The 13,473-nt window shown below is 50.3% G+C and overlaps 3 protein-coding genes across 3 annotated transcripts; 2 read left to right on the top strand and 1 right to left on the bottom strand.

Moving 5' to 3' along the window:
• Positions 1-5,839: 5,839 nt before the first annotated feature.
• APUU_50270A (uncharacterized protein) lies at positions 5,840-6,082 on the top strand (the record flags this gene model as incomplete). Its single annotated transcript, XM_041705248.1, has 2 exons — positions 5,840-5,963; positions 6,024-6,082. The coding sequence occupies 2 exons, from the start codon at positions 5,840-5,842 to the stop codon at positions 6,080-6,082; spliced, it is 183 nt and encodes a 60-aa protein (XP_041557753.1).
• Positions 6,083-8,382: 2,300 nt separating this feature from the next.
• APUU_50269S (uncharacterized protein) lies at positions 8,383-10,499 on the bottom strand (the record flags this gene model as incomplete). Its single annotated transcript, XM_041705247.1, has 2 exons — positions 8,383-10,244; positions 10,310-10,499. 2 exons carry the CDS (start codon positions 10,497-10,499, stop codon positions 8,383-8,385), a joined length of 2,052 nt encoding a protein of 683 aa, XP_041557752.1.
• Positions 10,500-10,922: 423 nt separating this feature from the next.
• Positions 10,923-13,463, top strand: APUU_50268A (uncharacterized protein; the record flags this gene model as incomplete). Its single annotated transcript, XM_041705246.1, has 3 exons — positions 10,923-11,147; positions 11,210-11,523; positions 11,579-13,463. The coding sequence occupies 3 exons, from the start codon at positions 10,923-10,925 to the stop codon at positions 13,461-13,463; spliced, it is 2,424 nt and encodes an 807-aa protein (XP_041557751.1).
• Positions 13,464-13,473: the final 10 nt, after the last annotated feature.

The following is a 13,473-nucleotide window of genomic DNA, read 5'->3' as shown; positions in this document are numbered from 1 at the left end:
ACGGAGTCGCCACTTACTTGGGCTGAGTCGCAAATCGACAGGAAATCTAGGATTAATACGATCAATACAAAGTCTGCCAAAGGATTGTCCCACACTTGTTGATGGGTCAGCGCTGCTCTGGTAGTGCTGGTTCGAGATAGTAACAGGGATGATATAAATAGGCCAAACAATTCGAAGACAGCGCCTCCCAAAACGCCACAAACTAGGTATTGCTTGACTCGATGACATCTCGCTCTCAACCACCGCCCGACTCTTGCTGTTGTTGTTCGTTGAGGGCTACACCAGAGAAGGAACACGTGCCTCCACGTCGCAATGCTACCGAATGCTAGCAAATACTGCTAAGCAACCATGAATATTCATTGACTTATCGAAGACGAGCAATCATAAAGGCGCCTTGTACAATCACTTGATCGACTTGGTCTAGGTCGGCTCTGCAGTGGGGCATTTAAGAATGGCATGATCGCGGTGGAGACGAGGGAGATCTTAGGGGGATCTCACACCTCGCTCGGAGAGCCCGAAAAGCCGGTGTTTATAAATGGAAAACCGGGCTTTATCCAGCCGACCTTGGAGTTTCATCGGAGTGGATGTTTGTGGTGGCTGGCTCATTTTGCTAGCATATCAAATGTTGATTGCTCGAGTGTAGTAGACCCGGCCGACTGCTTGTAGGTCTCATACTAGATACGAGAGACCATTAATATGCGAGGCATACCTAGGCGAGGCAAGGTCCCACCGCACATTATCATCCGGCAGTGTTATTATATGGTTCTCAGGAGGGGAAACGGAGGATAGTGATACCTGGTCCACAGGTATGGACTGTACAGCAAAGGAGCACAGTAAGGACATCGCTCTTGACCGCAACTAATGCGAACCCGCCTTTATACCACCTGAAAGTGCTCGCCTCAGCAAATTCGGGTCTACTATAATAAAGGCCAGATTTCATCGATACTCCGAACTGTGCTACCTCGGAAAGTACAGGCCTTGTACCCATACCCTGTAAACTCGGATATCCACATTAATGGCCCTTGGTGACTAGCTGTCGCAAGACCTGCCGAGGACCCCAAGAGCGTATCTGTCTGGTAGGTATGCAAAGAACCAGCCCGCACGCCGAATATGATATTGACAACTGGAGATCCCGGAAATCCAGCACTCCTAGGTTGTCTTTGGATATCTGTGCTGGCCCGATGGAATCTTACTCTCAAAAGGTCCAGCCAGTGGTTCCATTCCATTGGTAGCCCAAAGGGCTCGAAACTGGTGACGTTGACCAAGCTTCCAATCTTATGGACAAAAATAGCACACCCTTGTTTAATATTGTTTGCATAATGTTTCCATAGTAAGATCATATATAACATGTCAATATGCTGACATGCCCTAAATACGTATCACCCTATACTCCTCCCCACTCGAGAAATCCGCTTAGTCTTCTTCCAAGTTGGCTCTGAATTTTTGAAATGCGCCAATATTATTTGGGAAGAGAGACAATTGCTTATACATAAACAAACAGGCGTACTAAAACTATAGGTATCATCTACGATTCGTTGACTATTTATCTGGCCATTCGCAGTCTTATTGGAGTTGGGGTCCTACGCGGTCAATTGTTCATGAAGTACGCTCTAGCATATTCACTCCAATTAAACTTGAGTGGACCATAAAGCTTCATTTACTGTTATATAAAAAGAAATCCTCGAATGTGGGTGGCGACATTGCTAAGTACACTCGTGCCATAAGACGTCAGAAATGTTTAAACTGAATATGGGTGCACAATATGTGAGGTATTTAGAGTAACAACCTTAGAGCATAGTAATTGGATCCAAATTGAGTTTTCCTCTTGCATCGTGCGAAATCACATCGAGAGCTGAAAGACGGTAGTACGTACGTGGTAAAAGTAGGGGACCCGGGTCAAGTGAATTCTGCAGAATGTATAATTGTTGTAGTCAACGTATATTTGCTATACGCTTATGTCTTTTTGATATAAAATGGATTCGGAGTTCCCTAGATATCAAGGTTTCCAAGTTTTAGATACGTATATTTAATTATTAAAAGCATGCTACTGTGGATTTGTTATATGTAGAAGGGCGGTGTATTCCGCATTATAACTTGCTGGGAGTAAACTAGAGTGGCGGACATAGCCGTGGCACAATTGAATCAGCCGCGCTTCTGATGTACGGACACACCAGATAAACCCGTAGTGATGAGTATACCAATTTGCAAGAGGTACGAGACTGCTCCAGCAGTTCCTATAGGTTGAAGGATAGAACAGCCTTGACAATGAGTATACGATGACTACAGTAGAAGACCGATTCCAGCTGTCTCCGTAAAAGTACCAGGGTTATCCTCGCATCCAGAATTTTCTGCTAAATGTCGCACATATGAAACTCCGGGCTTTCTGTATTACCATACTGGCGAACTATCCGGGCCCAAGCGCATCTTGGGACTTGGTGGCGGATGATGTAAGGTAATCTGCAGATGGTTCTGTGGAACGAGGAAGAAAAAAGTACGCCGCGGACCTGGGTGGAAGTACTTTGCATGGATGTTCACCAACCTTAGCATGTCATATTCCATTAGCTGGATTTAGCCGAAGCACATAGTGGTGCTGCGCAATGAAGGAAAGTTTAGCTATTTCAGGATATTCAACCTGTACTCCGTATGTGTCGACAGTAGGACCAGGAAATATCGGAGGAGGTGCATGGTCCCGGACTCCAAGCTATAATGGCAAGGTACAGTCGATATTATCGGCGAACACACAAAGTCAGCGCCGTCAATAGAATGACGCGCCTAGAGGGCAAGCGGAAGTGTGTTGAAATTTATGTCCTCACTGAAATGTGAGCGTTGTCCTTCCAACGCTGGGGTCGCAGCTGGAACCGAACCCAAGAAAGAATCGAACCTTCACTTTTGTTGAAGGTCTGAGTAACCTTATCGGTCGAATGGTACTCCCCGATACTTGATGGGTCCCCGAGATTTGATGTCGCCCGGGTACTGAATAGCAGATCTAGGATCATGCCCGAACTTCTTTGTGCGGGTGGTTCGATGAGGCCTGATAGTACCGAAGGAAGCGGTGCGCTTTCAAAAGTGAATCATCAGCTGACAAAGAGCCAGACTCGTGGTACACAGCCGATGTCTAATGCACCGTACTTTTTTCCTTTTACCTGAATAGGTTGATGGTACTTTCGGACACCGGGCCGGACAGGGGAATTTGTCGACTGGCCACCAAGGTAAAGCAAAGGCCAGGGATTCGACATTTGATCGCCTTTGTGTCAGCCCGATTAAGTGTAGGGTAGCAGGGGAGAGGCTACCCATCTCAGCCTCATGACTCATCTGAAATGATTTTTCACCGTTTCCTATTTCCGGATATCGGCTGTTCCAGCCAGCAAAGATTTCATCCCAGATTAATCTACCTGGCGGGTGGGAGGGATTGGATGTACCGGTAGCCAACGCTGAGACGAGGAGGAGATTTCCGATACCCCTGCGTTGTCGATCACCGTTTATTTTGAGACGAGACATCACTGGGAAAGCTTCGAGGTCCCACTCGGATCGCAGCCGGAGAGCACAGATGGAGCCAGCAAGGGGAAATTTCGATCTGTCTTTGTGCAACCCATCTGTAGGAGCATGCTGGATTGGCCCGGGAAAGTAAAAGGAGGTGTGAAAAAGTACCAACATTAAAGACGCCTTGCCGCACCTGCTTTGTTGGAAGATGAAAGATGTGGCACAACTCTTATCACCAAGCAAGCCATGATTTGGACCAGACCAGCCTCAGCTCCCAGCTGAATAATGAGGTTGATTCCAAATTAAATCATGATAGTGATTACTCGACATCGCTTGTGCCACATTGTTGGTTGGTATCACAACAAAGCCTTGCATCTTGCGAACCAGGGTGAACAGTTGTAGCCTTGTAGGAAGCCTTGCACCTGGTAATCAACACAGAGTACGCGGGAACTTTCCTGCGGCGTAGTGGGGTGCTCTCTATTAAAAAAAAAGTAAATATAGTTTGATATTCTATGGCTTCAAGATTCTCACGCGTATCATCCGATTATCCATCTCAAGGGGGATAAATAGGTTGCCAAGGAGACTGCACTTGAATAAGTCACGCCAGAAGTTCTTGGATGAAAGCGATGGGATGGCCACCAAAAGCAGGGTAGGACAGGGCTTGTTCCTCGCTCGGAGCGGACCAAACGCCTCTTGAGGATGCTTCAACGATCGATGAAGCCACAAATGGCGGTGAAATGGCGAGCTGGCTGTGAGTTTCCGAGCTCCCCGACTGGCCAGCAGCAGGCCTCTGATGTCATGGTTCCATTACCTTCACCTTTAGTTTGTTTTGCCCTTTCCTTCTGCACCGTTGCGAGTGCCGACAGGATGCGCCGGCTTGGAACACGAGATCGAATCAGGATGTCAAACTTCGCGGGAAATGGTCAAGCGACGGTTGCAATTTGTGATGCACCGAGTCCGCTGCTGGTTATTGCTCTTTCTTGGACTACTCAGAGTATGTTGAACAACCCAAGTTGAACCTGGCGGCAATCGTCCTGTTGGGCCAGCATTCAAGTCGGCTGATGTTCGGAATCCTGTCTGGCCGTGGACGACAACGACGACACTGGAGATTAGACTTGAAGATGTCGACCAGACTTTACAGAGTAGGCAACCCTGGTCGGCCTCTCACACAGGGATTCGGATCACGGGGCGGGCAGCCGCCAGAGCCGATTGCTGGGCGTTGTTTGCTGCGAAGTGGGGGTGGACGACGATCATTAGGCGTGTCATCGCCTGCGCGGATGGCGGCCCTGGAGGAATCCACACGACAAGATCAAAGCAGACAGCAGCGATTCCGAACGCCCAGGATGAGATCGATGGGTCGCGCAACGGGGGTGGATGGCCGGGAAAAAGCAAAGAGCCTTGCGAGTCCCAACGGGGCGGGAAAGCAGCGGTAATTCAGCCACAACTCTTGTCATACCTTTGCATCCTATTTCGATCTCCATCCGATAATGGGTCCTGCTGCTTCCATTCATGAATCAGTCAATCCACTCATACCCGCTCCGACATTCCGCGCAAGCCTGAACCGGTCATCGCTGCCCAATTTTGGTATGGCCAGCGTCCACAACGTCCACAACCGACCTCCGGATTTGCATCCGCGCTCATAGTCGGCGAGTCGGGGTGTCCAAGAGACCAATGGAACCCAATACCTATGATCCCGGTAAGCTGTCACAGGGCTCAGAAGCCACGGAACTGGGACTACGTGTTCGCTGCTGCGGCATCGGGGTTCCTCCCTGCGCCTCTGGGAACCTCTCTAGGACGGACCCCGCCAATCCTGTGGCACGACGGTGAAGATTCTTGGTGGAGAGTATGTTTCGAATGTCAATTAATTTCTTCGGCGCATATTGCACCAAGACGCCTTTTCCGATGCTGCCTTGGATAGTTAAGATCTATACACTGGATAGGACAAAAAGGCTGCCATGTGGTTAGTATTGATCAAGAGGTAGTCATGGGTGCACCACTTGGTTGGGAGAGCACTCGTCTTGTTTTTTGTTCCTTGGTCATACCGATCTTCCCCTTGTCATCTCGGGCATTACAAACGATGGCTGATGCCGTGCTCCTTGATATATAAAGCTCGGTTGATTCCGCCTCTTGGTGCCCCTCACAAACGACACCACATCCATAACAACCACATAGCGTTGGATCTCTCAGGCCTCTTCAATACTCGTGCCTCTTTTTGCATACTGTCCAACAGACTTTGACTACTATCTACGATTGCATTCACTATACCCATTAACATCCTCGCTGTGACGCTATCCTGTTTCATTACTTCGAAGATCCACCATCGTTAACCATAAGCGACCACCCATCCATACCAAATATCATGGATAAAAATAACACTAACGGGAAGCCTGGAAGCAAGCTCTCAAGCCAGGATCTTGCCCGCTACCAAGCCGAATTGATGTGGATGCATGATAAAACCATTCGTGAGATTAAGGAAGCAAAGGGTATGTTCTTTTTTCCCCCTTCCACCATTAATATACGAGCCTAACTGTAGTGGCCCACAGAGAAAGATGCGCGAGAAGCAGAATTGAGAGCGAAGCGAGCACAGCAGGCCCAACAATAGCCTTCAGATGGATGGAAGCTGGGAGACACTGGGTGGATTTAGTGGATGCATGCATTGGGGGCTTCATTGGGAGGGCTTTTGTTTCCTCCATGGTTGATACTTGCTAGCGACTGGGTTTGATGGATTTTCGACATTTGGGCGTTCATTTGGCACTCGTTTAAGATACCTCCTTTGTTATGTCGATACCTTAGTTTTTGGACCATTTACATTTGCTTGAAACAGTGGATGAATGATGGACTTGTTTCTATTTTAGCGTGTGCTGCTCTCTTAGTACTGGTAGGGTTTGCTAAACTCCGCCGCCGATCTGATCTGATCTATCGCGTCCTCGAGTCGAAAACGAACCCATCACTCTCCTCGGTCTGCAAAAGCCACAGCACTCTCCGAAGAACTGGAGTACGGTATGTGGCATATCTAGATTCACCTCGCCGTTGTGAGGCGGATCTTCCTTCACCGCGATCTGACACAGTCGCGCAGTCCTCACTCAGAACTACCAACATCCGCTAGAAGCGATCGCGCTCCACAATCCGAAAGAGCACGCTTACCTATTCTGAATTCTGATTCCTGCACTATTTTCTCTCAACCAACCTCAAACCCCTGCATGGAAACTGCCGTCTCACCGGCGGATACCTGCAACTCGCCATTCCTCGTCGACGAGGGTGTCGCGATCCCGTTTCTTGGGATTGCGAGTTTCCATTCCCTTCTCGATCCTTGAACATATGCTCACCATTATTGGTTTTATCTTCAGCGCGTCCATGCTCTCGCCGAATCAAAAGCACCGATAAGAATCCAGTTAACTGCTTCCACCGCTTTGGGTGGAAAAAGAAACATGAATCCAAAAAAGCAACCCTTAAGCCTCACTTTCTGCGTCCTCGCCATTGGTTAGCGAACCTCAAATGGGCAAGAAAACCAGCGTGCCACTGTGCCAGCTGTCACACAGCAGAAAATCAGATTCCACGTGGAAGACAGGAGATCCTGGGGATGGCAGCTCGCTATTTGGAAACCTCTGCCCATCTAACCCTTGCAAGCCCCGAGTTGAGGTTCCTTCCGGGCAGCCTCGATAGCAACCTCGATGAGCCATGATAACTCTGCCTTCCTATACGTGGATCGAAGATCGTGGGCCCACGAGGCGTTCAGGTTCCAACTTTCAGCGATCTTGGGCCGCTCTTGCATGGAAAGTGTACTTTGTTGTGATCTGTGAACATCTAACCTGGCGGTCAACGCGGCCTAATCGACGCACTTGCATAGCACAACTGTCCGCGCAAGATAGATCGGTCATCAGATACTAGATGACTTGGCGACTGGGATTGAAAACCTTATGAGGTCTTCTAAATTGTCTCAACTTGGCGGTGATCATGGTTCGGCGCGTGCCCCGATGCATGATCCCGGATGATTGGTAGCTGAAAGTCGTAATACATTCTCGACTGGCTACTGGTCAGGCAGATACGACTGGATAACATTTCTGGGTTGCAAGAATGTCATATTTAAAAGGAACCACTCTGGCGTGCTTTTAAGCATCTGGTTAGCATGCTATCAGGACAGGCCTGCATTCCTGCAGCAGCGATCGACAGCCATATCTCCTCGCATTTAAATGAAATCGAGCACTTGAAGGGAAGAGATTGATCATTCTTTGATATCGAGTGCGGTGCGTCTCATCCTGCAAGGTTGGAGAGTATGACTCGCCTTTGAATACACCGACACCGATAGTGTTATGGCTTGCATTGAGTGGCCACCGCGACAGAACAATCGCATGTGGGAAGCGAATTTATGGTTTTGTATATTTTAGGTTGGATTAAACAACAACATACTGCTTTGGGGAGGTCCCACTGCCGATGCAACGTTCACAATACTGTCACTTCGATTCCGGATTCCAAAGGAGACAACGATCGCTAAACAAAGACATATATTTGAACGATAAAATAGTACTCGGCAAAAACATGGAGCCTTAGATAGATCTCTCAATCCATCCATCAAGGGTCTAACGCAGCCAGTGGGCAGCAAGCCTGGCAACGATCTGGAAATGGTTAGCCGCATGCAAGATGCAGTTGAGATCACACCCCTATCTTGCTTCGCCTCTATCTAACTCCACGGTAGGGCCAATGGGGTTGATTATGCTTTGCATTGCGGTCAGACCGTCTTATTAACTATTGGACGACGCAAGAATAGCACTGCTACTTATACTGGCTGGCTGACATACTCCGTAGTAACTAACCGCAACAGCCAAAAAGGAAAATGCTTGTACGTTAGCTGTAGGTGGTATTGCCAATGTCTTCGAGGATATCTCTCTATCCTGGTATAGCTCTCTATTCGTTCTGCGACTCCTTCACGTTCTCCGAATGAGGACTATATAATGCTGTCTGAAGAGCATCAAACACGATATAACCCCCATCCCTTGCCTCGCCTTCACTCGAAGACGCGTCAAAGCAGCTTTCCGCCCGCTGAAACCTCTCTTTAACTCGATCATTCAGACCGACAAACGTAAGCTCGGCATCGGCGCATGCCCAATCCTTTAACGCGGACCGGATATCCGCTAGAGCCTGCATACCTGTGGTATCTACGTGTGTGACGCGAGTCATGTCAATAATAACCGTTCGAACAATGGGTAGGAAGCTCTCCTCGCTGTTACTGGTGCCGGCCTCTTTCCGCAGGTTGCGGATGTGTCGCAGTTTGGTGTCGTTCCAAAGTCTATCGGCAGATTTTCCCTGGGTATTGTGCTGAGGTCCATCCATTGTAGTTGATGGCTTCTCATGCGCCCCGGAACTGTAGGAGTAGATATAGTCCGTGATCTGGCGAGCGGTGCGCGCAGCGTTTGGGTATAGAATGGAGTCCCGGAGCATGAAGACCATTGTGTCCTCGAGCAATGTCAAGGCTGTGCTGGGGTTGGGTGATGATGATGATGAACAGGAAGGGTATAGTTCCGACAAGTTTTCTTTTGTCACCATGGTCACTTGCGTAAAAGCCAGGTGGAGCAATATATAGACCAAGCTGTAACCGACAGCCGCAGCGATACCGATCTCAACATCCACAAACAGCGTCACCCAGAATGCAACCATGCTCCCGACAAAGTCGGCAAAAGACGTCTTCCAATAATGCCAGAAGACCTGGAAAGGGACAATAATCTGCCAGACCGCAACAACTATAATCGCCGAGAGAGTCGCCGAGGGGATCCAGTAGAACGCATCCGTCAGCTTATAGATACTGACAAGCACGCAGGCTGTAGTGGCCAAACCACTCAAAGGGCTCTTCACGCCAGACTCGGAGTTGACAGCAGTACGTGAGAATCCACCAGTAACAGGCATACAGGAGAAAAAGCTCCCAAAGAGGTTAATTAGCCCGATATAGTTGAGTTCCTGGTCCTGCTCGATAACATATCCATGGCGGCGGCCGAACGCCTTCCCGATAGCAAGATGCTCCAACGCCGCAGCGATGAAGACCGCCACGCTGCGCCCCGCAACCTTGAGAAGCAGGTTGCTGTCTGGTTTCCGGGGAGGAATAATACCTGCACCAGTGACTTGGGAAATCCCGAACAAGGGGTCGTCCGGGCGCGACTTGTTAACGCCCCAGCTGATGAGGGTGAAGATGATGAGGGCAAGTGCGTTGCGAGCGATGGACAGATACCAGAAGCTGCGATGAGATTTGCCCCATTTGTGACCTACGTACTGCAGACCTAGCAGCAGGATGATCCCGGACAAGCCGATGAGGAAAGCCCGCCAGTTAGTATTGGGCAGGCGTTGGAAGAACACACGAATCACGCCAGCTGTGTCGTCTGCGCTTTTTCCCTCGCCGAAGAGACCCTTGAGTTGCTGAAGGACGATGGTGATTGCTGCGCCGGAGACATACCCTGAGAGAACCGGGAGAGGAATGAAGTCGAGCAGGAACCCGAGACGCAATAGCCCCAGGATCAATGAATACACGCCGACCCAGAACGCTGCAGCACTGGCGATGGCCCCAGCATCATATCCCTCTGCCACAAGATCCGTTACGATTTGTCCTGTTAGCAGGCCCATTATAGCAGTCGGACCGGCGGTCACGTCTTTGGACGTGCCCATGATGGTATAAAACAAGGTCGGCAGCCAGCTTGAGATGAGGCCATAGCGAGCAGGGATTTCGGCCACTTTAGCATAGGCCAAACTTTGAGGGACCAATAGGATGCCGATTGTGACTCCTGTGTTTCCTTTCGTCAGCACTCGCCGTTGATGTTAGGAATTGTCTGATATATCTCATTCTCACCCGCTACTAGGTCACTCCACAGCCATGCCAGTGAATACCCTGTGATCCATTGCGTTATGGGCACCTTTGCGGCCAGGTAGTTCGCTGAAGCTTTAGGCAACCTGGGCAAACAGTTGCCGTTGAGGCTAACGAATCGACTGATATTGGGATCGTGCTTGATGGCTTTTTTGAGTCCCTGTATTCGGCCCATTATGGTTCCTGCGCTGGAGCTTCGTGAACGTGGGAAAGAGAAACTCGAATAGCAGACACCACGCCCGTTTGGATGTGAACATTTTCAACGCCGGCTACTATCATTATGTAAATGGGCAGATGGGTTGAGATGTTGAGATCCCTCGTGGTGATGGCGCAATATTTGGTTTCAGGATTTAACCGTTTAGCATGGTGAGTGGAGCTCATAGAAGGAAAAGAAGAATTTTTGGAGGATGAAGCTGGATCTTTGACAGGCTAGCCCGTAAGTATATTCATGAGTCGCGCCATGTTGGGATTTGTTGCTATGATGGCGCAATACCTATCGCTCGCTCCGCCGTGGGTAGCGCGCTCCATGTCTAGTCCAACAATTTAAACTAATGGAACGTCGACGTTCTCTCGCGACTCGTTCAGAATCATACAAAGGATGAAATACCTCAGTGCGAGCCAGAGGCACGAATTGGCGGGCGATTATTTCGCCCCGGAGGGCCTGTATGAGTATACGAAGAGTCTGCCCTTTGTCGGTCAAGTGAAGAGCAATGCGACCTCCATTGTCGCTGGCGAGTGGACCGAAATCATCATGGACTATGAAGTTGGTGCGTCGGGACTTGCGGATGGGGCATGGATAAAAGCAACCTTCAAGTTCTATTCTGTGAGTAGACCATACCTGCGGTGATACCATACAACCAAATTCACAAGTCTGACAGACTTCAGGACTGGGCCCTGTTTCAAACGTCAGATCCCACAAAGGACAACTATATCAGCGCTGAATATGTACCGAACAAGCTGTTCCCGGGGCAGACCCCGGCCACGGTGCAGTCGCTGGGAATCCGGTTTGATCAGAAGGGCCATGAGAGGCCGTTCCAGAAGGCCGTCATTGTCGACATTCACGACGGCTATCTGAATCCTGGTGATAGGATTTTGATTCGCCTCGGCGATCGCCGATTCGGAAGCAGAGGGACACGAGCGCAGACTTTCGTTGAGAAGGACTTTCGCTGGAGGTTCTACATTGACCCCGTTGGGACCTCGTGAGTGCATTCTGAGGAATCCTCTAAGTTGATGAGCCTAATGATACCTCTACAGCCGGTTTGCACCTATCCAGCCTGACATATCCTGGAGTATCACCGCGGGCCCTGTTCATCGTGTTCAAGCTGTGTCACCGAGGCTACTCCGACCAAATGTTCCATTCGCGATCCATGCGCACGCAGAGGATCTGTGGGGGAACGTAACGAGCGACTTGCCGGACCATTCATTCAACCTGCAAGTTTTAACTGAGGATTCAACGGTCATTATCGACAAAGAAACCTCTGTCGCATCGCCAGGCTGGACGAATGCTGTTTTTTCCGACCTTGCCCTGGAATCTGACGGTGACTATAAAGTGCAGGTCACATTGAGGGCTCAAGATGGGATAGCTTTGGCAACCAGCAGCTCCCACCTCAGCGTGTTCTCTGACCTATCCGTTCCCAAAATACTCTTCGGTGATCTCCATGTCCACTCGGACGACACCGTCGGCACCGAGTCATCCAGCTACAACTTCTCCTACGGCCGCGAGATCGCCGGACTCGACGTCCTCGGCTACACGGCCAACGACTTCCAAATCACTAAAGGCCGGTGGGATGCCACAACCGAGCTCATCAAATCCCTCAACGAGCCTGGCAGGTTTGTGATATTCCCGGGCACAGAATGGTGCGGGAACTCCGCTGCAGGAGGCGACCACAACGTTGTCTTCCTGGGTGACCCGGAGTCTCAGCCGCCCGAGTTCCCGCTTGACAGGAATGGCAATGTCGCTCGCTCGTTCGAGTGGTCCGAGCATGGCCCTAAGGATCTTGTGCCCGGCGCTTGGCCGCTGGACGAAGTGTACTCCACGTACGCGAGGGATGCAGACTCACACCTCCTGATCCCGCATGTTGGCGGTCGTCGATGCAACCTTGCCTGGCATCATCCGAAACTGGAACGATTGGTAGAAATCGGAAGTGCCTGGGGTCAATTCGAATGGCTTCTGCGCGATGCCGTGCGGAGGGGTTGGAAGCTTGGTGTTTGTGCTAACTCCGATGAGCATCGTGGGCGATGCGGAGGCGGAGTCCCAGGCACAGCTGTCTTTGGGACTCGGGGTGGTCTGACTGGGATTTTGGCTCCTCGGCTCCAGCATCAGGATGTGGCCAGTTCCTTGCGTAGCAGGCAGACATTTGCAACTACAGGCCAACGACTTGTTGGGCTTGTTTCGACCAAAGACGGGTCTGTCATGCAGGGGAACGAAGTCCAAGTACCGAGAAAACAGCCAGTGGAGTTTAACTATCATTTCCTAGGCGAGAAGGGCTTTTCGTCAATCGAGGCCTTCGATGCCACGGGCCTGATCTGGAGTCGCAACTTTTGGACAGAATCCACTGCACCAGCAAAGATATTAAGAGTTACATGGGGTGGAGCGAGACTTTACGACCGATACCGAGAGGCTATATGGAACGGACAGATCACGCTTTCAGATGGTGCGCGGCCGGAGAGAATTCTTCCATTTGGGGGACTCGAGGATAGCCCGGAAGATTATGCCCGGGCAAATGATGGCCACAACGTGGAATTCTCGAGCAAAACAAGCGGGGACCTGGACGGCGTGAATATTATTCTACAGGGCGACAAGAAACCGTCCACTGTGACTGTTTCTGGCTCGCTCGGCGGGTATGTTAAGGTTGGTGATGCGCTTGCTGGGAACCCGCATAAGCCCCAGCCGACGTTTACCATTGAGGCATCCTGGGAGGAGGCTGTGAAGCCGGGGGGTAAGGCGATTGAAATCCGTGGTGGTGCCGAATTGTTTGTTCGTATTGAGGCGATTCCTGACGTGGAGTTGCCACGGCGAGTCCAAGGAGACGTGACAATTGAGGGCCAGACAGAAGGAACTCGCGCTGTCTACTTTGTGGGTCGAGAATGGAGCGGGGAGAAGGTTGTTACAAGTCCGATTTTCGTGTCATATATCTAGACTAGAGCAT

The sequence above is a fragment of the Aspergillus puulaauensis genome, chromosome 5, assembly GCF_016861865.1.
Source record: "Aspergillus puulaauensis MK2 DNA, chromosome 5, nearly complete sequence".
NCBI classification, from domain to species: domain Eukaryota; kingdom Fungi; phylum Ascomycota; class Eurotiomycetes; order Eurotiales; family Aspergillaceae; genus Aspergillus; species Aspergillus puulaauensis.
This window is presented reverse-complemented; position numbering and strand designations above follow the sequence as displayed.